This window comes from Ursus maritimus, unplaced genomic scaffold (genome assembly GCF_017311325.1).
Source record: "Ursus maritimus isolate PB19 unplaced genomic scaffold, ASM1731132v1 scaffold_31, whole genome shotgun sequence".
NCBI classification, from domain to species: Eukaryota; Metazoa; Chordata; class Mammalia; order Carnivora; family Ursidae; genus Ursus; species Ursus maritimus.
The window spans coordinates 27,463,176-27,476,675 of NW_024425675.1; the positions used below are offsets into that span (position 1 = coordinate 27,463,176).

The window sequence follows — 13,500 nt, forward strand, 5'->3', positions numbered from 1 at the left end:
ATGGATGGATGGATGGATGGATGGGCAGATGAGTAGGTGGGTGAATGGGTGCATAGATGGATGGGAAGACAGGTGGGTGTGTGGATGGATGGGTGAGTGAGTGGATGGATGGGTAAGTGAGTGGATCGGTGGGTGAGTAGATGGTTGGGTGGATGAATGAATGGACTGGAGGGTGGGTGGATAAATTGAAACAAGAGTTGATCTGATGCAAATCCTGCAGCTCCAAAGTGAAGAGACCTTCTTCACACAGTTCTCCTTGCCCAGAGCTTAACACAACACCGTATATAAGCTTTTATTTCAGGCTTTGTGATTACAGGGATGTTGGTGACCACTTTTGCGGACCTTCTCATGGTTCTTCTTGGTTGTTTACTGGCCAGAGGAAGGGATTATATCAACCTGGATCTACGATACCTACCATCAAGGGGGAAGAGAGCTGATTTTACCTACAAATTAAGTGTCTGGCAGGGCTACCAATTCAGTCTGAAGGCAGAGTATTAGAGTCATTTTTCCACCCAGACAGACCCCCCACGGGGAGGACAGGCTAAACTAATGAACATCCAATGGGTAAGGACTCAAGCACGAAGAGGAGGCACCAGGCTAAAAACATGTTTTCCCAAGACAGCCTAAAATGACAAACAGGCATCCGGAATGGAGACCACTGAAGCCACAACTTCCAGTCCAGTATTGTATGTAATTGTAGACTTCAAAGTTTTGTTCATTGCAAGGAAACATCACTATATGCACCAAGCAATCACTATGTCCCTTTCACTCGGTAAGCCTGTCTGGTTCTTAGAACTGCAGAGATGCCCATGGACATGACAGAGGTCTTGTGCATTGCTTTATTTTTTCCTATTATAAAGCATAATATGCTTGCTCATAAACCTGAACATTTCCACCCACCCCTCCACCCCCCTTCCCCATTCCTTATGTGGTAACACGATTAACAGCTGGATCTGTTTCCTTCCAGACTTTTTTCTTTACATGCACATAGATGCATGTTTCTTTTCATTAAAAAAAATATCAAAATATATATGTACAGTATAAACAGCAATCTCTTTGGTCTTTGTCCCCAGTTACTGGAACAGAACTCCTAACACCCTTGGAATTTCCTGAGCAATTGGAGTGCCTCATTATGCATAAGATACCCCTTTTGATTACACCTGAGTTTATGCCAATGAGGTGGCACAAGTAGGGCCCCTGGATAGCTTCAGGATGGGGCTGGTCCCAAGTGATTACAGACCTGGAACTTTCAGCTCCATCCACCAACCTCTAGGAAGGGGAGGGGGCTGGAGATTGAGCTCTTGCGTGAGATTTGATGAGCTTCCGTGTCCATGAGCACGCGGAGGTGCTGGGAGGGTGGTGCACCCCGAGAGGGCACTGGAGACTCTGCGGCCCTTCCTACACCCCTTGTCCTAGGCATCTCCTCCATCTGCCTGCTCCTGAGTTGCATCCTTTATAATAAACCGGTAAATATAGGTAAGAGTGTCTTCCTGAGCTCTGTGAGCCATTCTAACAATTTCTCAAACTTGAGGAGGGGGTCCTGGGAGCCCCAGTACGTAGCCAGTCAGCCAGAAGGGCAGCTGACACCCTGGGACTGCAGCGGGGGGGCTCCTGTGGGACTGAGCCCTTTTACTTACAGAACCCGACACTCCCTCCAGAATTGAACTGAATCACTGGATACCCAGCTGGTGTTGGAGAATTGGTTGGTGCTGGGAAACACCCTACAATAGGTTACTTCTTAACTTGCTTTTTCACTCAGTGTTCACCATAAATAACTTGCAATGGAAAGACTTCACTCTTTTCAATAGTTGAAGAGGAAAGCAGACACTAACCAAACCCTCCGATCCCTCCACCATTTCAGTGTGTGTCCATCCCCAGCTTATGCGTGCTTCTCTCTAGCTGTAAGCACCTGCAGCTCCTTTCTGGGGTCTGCCCTGCAGCTCCTTGCACCATTTTGCCTGTTAACACCAAGAACTAGGAGAGGCTGTAGGATTATGAAAGCCCAGCCCCTTGCCTCCAGTTGGTACAATTTATACTCCAGAGTTCCCCCACAGGGATCAGGTGAAGGCTGGGATTTGTCTGAAGTCACCCCCTGACTTGACTTCTCTCCCTTTCCCACTCCTGCCTCCCTCTTGCTATGTTCCTAGGAACACTTCTGTAATAAATCGTAACCAATTGCACGCAGACGAGTTGTCACTGGAGGGTGTATTCGGGAAGATGACTCATGACACACAATATTCATGGCATAGGCTGTGCCGTCATCTACCTATTAATCTCCTGTTAATGGACTTTCATGTTATTTCTGAATTTCCCTATCCCAGACCATGCTACACCCATATTTGCACACGACTCCTACAAAAGAGTCCTTCGTGGCCCCCGACCTGGCTACTCTTCCCAGTTCCTTTGGTGGTCAAGTCAGTTGTCTTGCCTCCTGCCGTCATAGTTTAAAAATAAGAAGGTAAATACCCCTGCAAGCAACCCACTACCTTTATTAGCAGCCCTGAAGAGAAATGACTCAGTGCGCGTGTTTATTTTTCCTGGAGTTACGTTCGGATCAAAGAGCTCAGCCCACGCTGCTTCCCGAAACACCCCACTCTCAGATTCCTAAGTAATCAATGGTTATTATCACACACCCTCCCTGGAGGCTGGTGTGGACGTATTTTCAGATCAATGACTCAGAAAGAGTCCTTTGTCTGAGAAATTACGGGGTCTTATGCCTCAGTGTCGAACCTTTTTCCAACTCCTTGGATGGTCCCAAATAAAAAAGAGGAGCTCTTGATGATGGAGACATTTCACTTCTTGACACTACTGGGAAATTTTCTGGGAATTCCTGAAAGGAAAGGGCTCCAAGTGGGTTGAATATTTCTTTCTGAAACAAACGGCTAGGACATATGGAAATCTGTTTGGAACTCTTGTTTAGGAAATCTTTAAAAATGAGCAAAACTATCTTACTCTCCGGGGAATCCCAGTGTAGAGACATCCTCCATATCCTTCTCTCTTGGCACAGAACCTAGGGCAGCAGTAATCTGATTCCTTCCTTTTTCTCTCCTCGTGGGTGAACTTGATCCAGCAACGTCTGAAAGGCTCCCCTCATTTCTGACTACAGATTTCCACTCACTGAATAGTTCCAAACGAAGTGTCAGGATGACAAATCTCCATCACCTTAAATGTGCCTGGTAGGAGCCCCACCTCACCCCTGCAGCTTCCCAGGGTGATTAAGGAAGTCAGTCCACTTACAACCCAGCCATCGAGCGAGAAAAGAGGTGTGGTGGTTGCATCTCCGGATTGCCTGACAGTTTAGTCTCGTCGTGGAATAGGAGAGAACATGGCAGACATAGCCCCAGCACCCAACTCTGAGACCAACTGGGTATAGACCCAGCCACCTCCCCTGGGTCTTAGCACTCACATTCTAGAAAGAACAGTAGTATTTTTTTTTTCATGAGGAACGACAGACTTAAAACAGGTTGACTCACCTTCACGTCTCAGTCTCCTACAGACCCACCCCTTCCTGTCCTGAAAAAAAAAAAAAAAAGTCCTCAATTAGTCCCAGGTAATTCACTTCCTCTGGTTGGCTGGATGCTGGGCCAAACCATCCACGAAGGGGAGAATGAAATCTTCTCCAGAAAATCAACTCAGTCCTGATGCTAAGAGCCAAAGACAAAGGAAGTGCTGAAGACACACCCTAGAATCTTAGCAGTAGAAGGGAACCCCGCGATCAGACTCTGAAGGAGTGGGGTGGGGAATACGAGTTTTCAGAGTTGAAGTGGTTTACCCCAAAGCAGGCTGTTAAGCAGCAAGTCAGACTGAAGCCTGCTTTCCGTCCTAGTTCCTGGCCTGGGGCTCTTTCCACTAGAATACATTGCTAATGTTATTAGAAACACAAGGAACACAAGAGAGAACGTGGGTGAATGTCAAGGCCCCTCTGATCACCTGCCAACACTTTCTTTTTATTATTATTACTATTACTGGTATTATTATTATAGAGAATGCTTTTGTCACTTTTTTTCCCCACACTTAGCTAAGCTAAAGGTCCTGAAAGGGAAGCATCAGTATGTCCTTTTCTGTGGTTTTAGCATCAGGCCCGCTCAAGCCGCCACTCTGGGCTGAGAAGCTAGAGTATTGCCAGCCAGACTGATGTTCAAAACAGGGGGTCTTCACCCCATGAAATCCACACATCCAACTAGCTCTGGCCCCCAGCAAAGCCTGCCCATCACACACGGCCTGGCAGAGTTCTGCACAGAAACCAAAACAACACAAAGAGATTACTCATTATCTCTCTCAAGTTTACACCATCATAAGGGGAGACACCTGTTGAAAGAATCCAACCCGGACAAAACATATATCTTGCATTTTTGCATTAAAATTGATTGATTTTTTAAAAAGAGGTTGACTAAATTTTATTTCATTTAATGGTGGTTGGAAATATAACTAGATGGAAACCCACCCCATGAAGCTATAAATGGCGCCCAAGAAAACTAACAGCAGAAAATGCCGGGTTAATAGAAAACAACTTTCAATTGGTCTGCACAAAAAGTACACCTCTGTTTTACACAACTGACTCTGATCTGAGAAAGTGCCAACTGGCCCCAGAACTAGGAAACCCTGTCTCCGAGGCTCTTCTCTGTCTCAGGTGAACGTAGGTTCTCTCAGCCAAGTATCATCAGAGAACCAGAGAAGTGCAGACGCAAAGACCAGCGTGGCCCCAGGGCTGCTGGGTCGAGTGCCAGCTCTGCATCTGGACGCCTGGGTCACCTCTCCCGCTGTCTACGTACTGTCCCCCAGCCAGGGGCTGGAGCGGGTGAGCTGGAATTCACGGGGGCAGAACTCCCTTCAGCAATGCCATTCCTCCACTCCTGACTGGGAAGGAGCACACGGTGGACTGACTGGCTCCAGTGAGCTAACAACTCATATCACAGAACATACCCCACCCCCGGCTCTTCGGTGACGACACAGCGTCACCATCACCTGGAGCAAATCTGTGCATTAGGGGACCACATCCTGCCACCCACAGCCATCCACTTCAACACACCTGTGTGCAGCCTCACCCAGGAGCCAGCTCACCTCAAACCAATTGCCCAATTCATTTAATTTTATGAAACCACTTTGGATTTCTAGAAAGCAACTTGTTTTTTATCTTGCAATAAGCAGCCAAGCTTCAAGAGAAGATACATAGGAAGAAAACTAAAAGTCAAGACTTCTTAAGATTTTACTATTTATTTTATTTTATTTATTTATTTGAGAGAGAGCGCAAGAGAGAGCATGAGCAGGGGCAGAGGGAGAAGACTCCCCACTGAGCAGGGAGCCCAACATGGGGCTCAATCCCAGGACCCCAAGATCATCACCTGAGCCAAAGGCAGACTGAGCCACCCCAGCACCTCAGGATTTTACTATTTTTAATCATATGTGTAATGAATGCAATTGTTCTCCTTGTAAGAGATCCAAACATAGAAGTTTATAGAGTAAAACATAAAGGTCCTGCTTTATTGTCGCCACCCACTTTACCTCCAAAACTAACTTACCATTAACAGTTTGATACGTACCCTTCTCTATGTATAAGGTTTTTTCTCTATAAATAGCATATATAAGGCATAAATGACACCATACTATACAATAATATGTATTAGAGATCTTTTTAAATCTGTATATGTATGCTTATCTCATTATTATTTTTTTTTAAAGATTTTATTTATTTATGTGACAGAGAGACAGCCAGCGAGAGTGGGAACACAGCAGGCGAGTGAGAGAGGAAGAAGCAGGCTCCCAGCGGAGGAGCCCGATGTGGGACTCGATCCCGAAACGCCGGGATCACGCCCTGAGCCGAAGGCAGACGCTTTAACGACTGCGCCACCCAGGCGCCCCTATCTCATTATTTTTAATTGTTGCTGCTTTCCATTGTGTGGCCATATCATAGTTTTGTAACCAATTCCATGTTGATGGCCAGTTAGTTGTTTCCAGATATTGTTATAATCATATATACATGATTTTACATATATGTATATTATCTATAATCATTCCTTAATGTAAGACATTTCAATCATTTCTAAATTTATCCATATCGTAAATAACTTTCTATGTAAATGTTTGTCTGCATTTATGTCTTAGGACAGATTCCTAGGAGCTGAATCACTGAATTGGAAGAGACAAACTTCTTAAAACAAAAGTCTTACACGCTTACTTATCAATTACCAATCAGAAAGCGTACACTACTGTTAATCACGACACCAAAAGTCACAAAGGAGACTTTGATAGAGCACGTTCTGGGTATCTTACCGATTATACCATGAGTGCTGGTGTAAGTTTTCTGAACTATGTCATTCATTCTCAGAAAAAACAAAGTTCAGTGTAGGAGTTCCAAGAGCCAAAAGTATATTCTACAAATACACCAGGATAACAGCCGAAGCCGAAGAGCGTTATTTCCATATCAGCCATTTGGCAGGGGCAGTCACTTCCTGTGGCCCATTACACAAATGACACAGACTAAAGAGTTCAGGTGTTGGAGTTACACACGAATTTGAATCTTTTCCTACAACTTGAAGCTTTTTCTTTCATAATATCTCTCTCACTCATCAACTTCCGTTCCATTCTTACAACATCCTCCCTCCTGCCCATATCCTGGCTCTCCTAAATTTAACTCATCCTGCCTTTGCCCCCAGATGAATCTTCCCATGCAGCAGTTTGCATGCCTCCCTTGGCAGGGCTTCCCAGTACCTAAGAGAATTCCACTTCCTAGAGGAATGTAGAAGAGACCATCACACCCACCCACCATAACACCTGGAAAAGAGGAAGAAGAAAAAGAAAACTGGAGAAACTCACAAACACATATTTGTGAAAGAGCTATTGGGAACTATGGATTCAAAGTAGTCTACCAACTGAATTGTAGAGGGGGCAAGGCTCTCCTCCCTGTGAATGCAGATGGCACCTCGCTCTGAAGGGGAAGGGAATGGGTGGGTAGATGGATGGGTCTGCCGTAGAGTGATGGAAGGTGATGAATAATCCTTGTGAGGATTCACTGAGATAAAATATTTAATTTGGTGGTTTCATCCAAGGTTTCCTCACATCCATTTAGACTTATGCAATCTGAGAGTTGGAAAAGACAGTTTGGGTTATTGTAGTTCAATGGTTCTCAACCTTGGCTGCATGTTCGAATCACCTAGGCAACTTGAAAGAACAACCACGGGGAGGCGGGGGAAAGGGGGCATCCAGACCAATGAAAACAAAACCTCTGTGGGTAAGGCCCAGACCTCAGCACTTGGTCAAGTTCACAAGGTGATGCTGGTGTGCTGCCGAAACTAAGAAGCACTGGCTTAGTCAACATGCTCATGTGATCCCTTATAGTTTAGGTTAGAGTTTTATGCGTTAAACTATTTTATCTCCTTCCCACTTTTGAGGGCTCAGGTGGTGTAGAGATCATCTTTGTATCTTTCACAGCATTCACCATAGTGCTTTACCCAAAGCCCGTAGAAGATGGAAATAATAAACATCAGAGCAGAAATAAATGAAGTAGAGATTTAAAGAAAAAACAACAATAGAACAGATCAACGAAACCAGACACTCATTCTTTGAAAAGAGAAACAAAATTAATAAACTTTCAGCCAGACTCATTAAAAAAAAAGAAGAGAGAGGACTCAAATAAAATCAGAAATGAAGGAGAAGTAAGTACCAACACCATAGGAATACAAAGGATTATAAGAGAATATTATGAAAAATTATGTGACAGCAAATTGGACAACTTAGAAGAAATGGATAAATTCCTAGAAACATATAACCTTCCACAACCGAACAGAAAGAAACTGAAAAATTTGAAGTAACAAGTGTTGGCGAGGATGTGGAGAAAAAGAAACCCTCACGCACTGTTGGTGGGAATGCAAACTGGTGCAGCCACTGTGGTTCCTCAAAAAATTAAAAATACAATTATCATATGATCCAGTAATTCCACTACTGGCTATCTACCCAAAGAAAATGAAAACACTAGATCAAAAAGTTATATGCACTCCTATGTTTATAGCAGCATTATTCACAGTAGCCAAGACACGGAAGCAGCCCAAGTGCCTACCAATAGATGCATGGATGAAAAAGACATGGTATGTATACCCAATAAAAAGAATGAAATCTTGCCATGTGTAATCACACGGATGGAGCTAGAGAGTATAACACTAAGTGAAATAAGTCAGAGAAAGACAAATACCATATGATTTCACCCATATGTGGAATCTGAGCATCAAAACACATAAAGAAAAATAAAGAGACGAACAAAAAAGACTGTTAAATACAGAGAACAAGCTGGTGGTTGCCAGAAGGGAGGTGGGTAGGGGGATGGGGTGAAATAGATAAAGAGGATTCATGATGAGCACTGAGGAATGTATAGAATTGTTGACTCATTATATTGTACACCTGAAACGAATATAACACTGTGTGTTAATTACACTTGAATTTTAAAAAACCATTAAAGTGGGAAAGAAAGAAAAAGAGGAAGGAAGGAAGGGAGGGAGGGAGGGAGGGAGGAAGGAAGGAAGGAAGGAAGGAAGGAAGGAAGGAAGGAAGGAAGGAAGGAAGGGAGGGAAAGGAAAAAAGAAAAAGTGCTTTATATGTAGTAGGGATTCAGTAATTGTTCTCAGGGTGATTGATTAAATATACTCCCGTGAGAGTTAGCCTTTAGGAACTCAACATGAGGAACGAAATGCATTTTTTAAGAATTACAACTCTAACACTTCAAGTAAAGGAGACAGAATGGCATTTCCAAACCAGAAAAATTCATTACCTTGTACCACTGGCCCAGGAAAACGGAAGTGAGTACATTTCCAGGGAAATCACATGAACAGAAATGAAAGAAAATGTCCATTTTCTCATCTCACAAGATTATTCCCAAAGGGTTTCTCCTCTTTCTGAAAACTCGCCGACTTTTCTCTGATAAGTCGGATCCAGCAAAACGACAAAGACATTGGCTTTACGGCCACCTGGTAACCATGGTGACCTACTTTGGTTCCCCCTCTACCCATGACAACTTCTGCACTCTCTGGCAAATTATTCAACTTCTCAAATTATTTAAGCTTTGAGCCAGATTTTTCTCATACATGTTGTTAAACTGAGGCCTATTACAATTTTTGAGAGTTTGAGCAAAAATCCACTCTCCTAGGACAGCATCCAATCTAGAAGATAGACGGGAACTCCAAGTTGCTGTACAAAACGAAAGACTTACATAGGCAGAAGGGAGTGGCAACAAGGCTATACTAGGCAAAAAGCAGGTTGTTTATTGCAAGGTCACCTTCCTTAGGAGGCCTATCAGGCACATGACCTAGGGGTCTGTCAGGCACATGACCTAGGGGTCTATCAGGCACATGACCTAGGGGGTCTGTCAGGCACATGACCTAGGGGTCTATCAGGCACATGACCTAGGGGTCTATCAATCAGGCACATGACCTAGGGGTCTATCAGCACATGATGTAGGGGTCTATCAATCAGGCACATGACCTAGGGGTCTATCGGCACATGACCTAGCTAGTGTTGATCAGAAGATTCCTGACTGACTAACATATGATTCCATTTCTGGGAGAGCCCAAACTGTAATTAAGTTAAGTCTTGGTTTGGTGCTGTGGGGCTTAGCACATGTGACTCCATTTGGGGTCTGTTGTCTTGTCTTTAATAATATAAGATGGAAAAAAGAACAGAGAACTCTCTCATAAAGCTGTGGAGAAGATTCGGCACAATGTCCTAAGATTAAACACTGAGCTCATAGTAGGCATTGAAATAGTACGTCTCTTTGTTCTTTGGGACCATTTTTCACATATTCTCTTGTAAGAAAATCAAGTTCTTGCTTTTAGTGATTCCTAGAACCATCTGAGCCCCCAAATTGACCGCCGAAGAGATATGAGATAGCCCCGTCGAGACTAGAAAGTTTCAATTAGGGAAGGTCTGGAAGAGAAAACATCACAGCAGTGGAATGAGGACCGAGCATTGGACTGGGCAGAAGAGAGATGGTTTTTTCTCTTCATGGAGAGCTGAACTCTTGAACCAAATAGATGTGTTTTCCTTTGTTCTGCCTTCCCCTGAACTAGCCCAAAGCAGTGGGCGGATGGATGTCATTGCCTATTTCCTCCCGGTTGTTTTTATAGACCTACATTTTGAGAGGGCTAATTGTTGGAGTCCTCTTCCTTCTTCCCCACAAAGAAGAGAGCTTTGTTCCACAATTAAAGCAGGCTGTCTGAGATGCAAAGCCCTTCCATTTTTGAGTTAAGGTTTGGCCCCCCAAGTCAAAGAAATGTTGCCTCTTTTTTATTAAGCTGACCGTGTTTTCTCCCTCAGAGACCGAACTGGACTTCTTTGCCCCACAGAAACACTGGTCCCGCCATGACATTATACCAGGAGGTAAGACCCAAGAGCATGAAGACGACCCTTCAGACATCTTGCTTCTACTTCTCATGAATGAACACAAGCAGATTGCCTCTGGTTTGTCTACACAACAGCCTCAGATCTCTCTCTTCCGTGGTTTGAGACTTTACGAATTTCAGACTCATAGGGAGAGGTAACCAAGCCAGCCACTGGGCTGCCATCTCAAGAGGTCTTTTTCTGGCACCCGACTTTGCAAAATGGACATCTTTTTCTCTCGCCTTCTAGAGCCCCTGAGAACTTCTCGTAGTCATTCTTTTAAGTGAGTGTCTGCTCTGAGATTAAAGGGTTGTGTTCTGTGGTTTTAATCCCAGCGTAAACTCCTTCGGTCCTTTCTTTGGAAAATACTGCCCAAGAGTTAGTGGTGCAAGTCACGTGGCAAGTCCACCCTTTCGACAGGAGCCTCGGGAGCTTGGGTCTGGCAGGTAGACAGCCAACACCATGAAGCGCCCGAGGACGATGCTGGGGCCGAGGGTGGGAAGTAGGAGGCTGAGGGATCATGAAGAGAGTCTTCGAGAAGAGCAAGAGGAGCCAGCTTTCAGGAGGGGAAGGAAATGGTCTTTTCAGCAGCAGCAGCAGCAGCAGCTGTATCTGGCAGCTGAGAGCTTTCCTCTCAGGGCCCCACGGAGCTCTGACATGTCCCATGGCACTGTTTTCTCCCTCTTTCGGGGGAGGTAACCCTCGTTGAAAAAAGAGCTAGATCGGGGGTCAAGTTGGTTTTGTCTCAGCTGCCGCGATGCTAGAAATTACTTCCCCTCCGCGGACCTCCATTTCTACACCGGGTAAGTGGTAGGGTTGAACGACAGCACCTGGGAAGCTCCCAGCCCTAGAAGAATCTAGGCTTCTAAGATGAAGAGCTCATATTACAATGTGTTTTCCCTTCTCTCTGATGGCAACTAATGTTTTGCTCCTGCATTTCCTATAAAAGTTCCTCCTAGCACGTAGCACAATGTTGGACCCTAACAGGAACTCCATCAATTCTGAATGAGGGAGTGAATGAATGAACCCGACTTAACCCTGCTCTTCGCACTTCCACACAGCGCCATCCCGGAGAGACGGGCCCCAGACAGCAGTGCGATACGCCTTTGTCCTTAACTGCCCTTTGAGCTTCTCATTCCGCCCTAATCCTTTGTGAGCTGTGGATTTAAAAGACCAAAGAATTACTTGTCCACATATAATCTGCTTGCCATTCTTGGGTAAGAAAGCCCCGACTCTTGACTGGGGCTAAGGTGTATTTTGGTCGAATTGACCCAGAGCACCCATCGAGGACAGTTTTTCCCAGGTGCTATGCCCACACTCTCGGGCATGGTCTGAACTGGAATGTAGCTCATGTCTTTCCGAAACATAGTGAGCAAGCAGATTGCTCCAAGAAGACCATAGTGTCTCTAGAAATTCCCCTGCCCTTTGACCAAACCCGTCCCCTGTGGCCTGTGCTGGTCCAGCTACCTTGGAGAACTGAGTTTTTAAATGTGCTTCCCTTAGTCTCCCTGTGCCTGGTGCTTTGTTAGTCCTCGTAAGGGATCTGGATCCACGCTCTTTGTGTGGCCCAAGGCCCAGAAGGGCCCAAACAGCTGAGCTGAGGTCACATTGTCCCCTGAGGAGCAGAGGAAACAAAGAGCCAGCACTTTAACTCCCAAGTCCTGAAGTTACAAAGTGAATTAGGAAGAGAGCGTAAGCCCCAGTAGGAAAAGGTCCAGCTTCTATGGCTCCCATGTGCAAAGGACATCCGAATGACAGGACCCAAAGTCCAGCCTGCTCAGAGGGGCCATGTCCTTGCTCCCTTTCAGAGGCAAGGGCGGGTTTCTCTGAAGCTGTCACAGGGGGTTACTTCTCCCTTCTTGTTGCTCTCTCTACACTTGTCATTCCTCAGAAATTGCATCCGCTGATGCCTTCCGGGGTTTAATAACAAAGTAAAGAAGTCTTGGACCAAGTTCCCCTCGAATCTTGGAGCCGGACTGAAGATGCTGAATTTGTTGTCCAGGACCAGCGGCTGCTCCATTTCCAAACATTACAATGCAGTTTTTAAAGGAATCGCTCTCTCTCAATCTCTCTCTCTCTCCCCTTTTTTCTTTTTCCTTCTTTCTCCGAAGCTCTTGCTCTCTCCTCCACACAGCTACCTTGTCTGTTTGGGAACTTCAGAGAGCTGAGCATCCCTACTGATTCCATTAGATTGCTAGCTCTGAAAGGAGCTGCCAAGTGTGAACTGTTTTCTAGCTCTGAGACGTACAACCCTTAGCCTTGCATAGAACAGGCATTCCACAGACACACAGTGGGGATAACCCCCTCCCAAGTCATAGCGAAAGCCTCACTGGAACCACTAAGACTGAAATCCCTCCAGGCTGGACAGTCACCGAATGCGCTATTTAAAAAACTGTTTTCGGCGCATTGCAGTGAGAATATTTTCAACCTGCAGGTTTCACCTATAGAACCAAGTGAAATCTTCCCCCAGTAGTTAAGGCCTATGAGGAAGATGTGAGCCGGGCTGATGCTGACTTGCAGGTCAGGTGGAAACTGAGGGAACCACCTCTCACCCAGTCGGGAGTATTAGGGGTTTAATATTCCAGGTAGTGGAAGGCGTATCGTTCATGGAAATTGAAGAACTGCAAAGCTGGTAAGAAACCTAAAAGCTCGGGGCGCCTGGGTGGCACAGCGGTTAAGCGTCTGCCTTCGGCTCAGGGCGTGATCCCCGCGTTATGGGATCGAGCCCCACATCAGGCTCCTCTGCTAGGAGCCTGCTTCTTCCTCTCCCACTCCCCCTGCTTGTGTTCCCTCTCTCACTGGCTGTCTCTATCTCAAAAAAAAGAAACCTAAAAGCTCATCTAGGAAAAACTGGGGAAAATTCAAATGAAGTCTGTACTTTTGCTAATAGCATCGCACTGGTGTTAATTCTTAGTTTTGATGACGGTACCATATTTTTGTAAGATGGTAACATTAGGGAAGCTAAAGAAAGGGTGTACAGGAAGTCTCTGTACTATCTTTGCAACTCTTCTGTAAATCCAAAAATATTTAAAAATAAAAAGGTTTTAGGGGCCCCCGGGTGGCTCAGTCGTTTAAGTATCTGGTTTCAGTCCATGATCTCAGGGTCATGAGATCTGCACTGGGCTCCACTCTCAGCAG

General features: G+C 45.3%; 1 protein-coding gene across 5 annotated transcripts in view; it reads right to left on the bottom strand.

Annotated features, from left to right (window-relative positions):
- PFKFB3 (6-phosphofructo-2-kinase/fructose-2,6-biphosphatase 3) overlaps nucleotides 1–13,500 on the bottom strand; it is a 219,832-nt gene that overhangs the window by 100,679 nt on the left and 105,653 nt on the right. For 4 of the 5 annotated variants that reach the window (XM_040645449.1, XM_040645450.1, XM_040645448.1 and 1 more), the window contains one exon: nucleotides 3,474–3,513. In XM_040645449.1, coding sequence (XP_040501383.1) covers nucleotides 3,474–3,513 — 40 coding nt within the window. Of the gene's footprint in view, nucleotides 1–2,777; nucleotides 2,831–3,473; nucleotides 3,514–13,500 lie in introns of those variants that run through there. The other variant, XM_040645451.1, reaches the window with a different exon arrangement.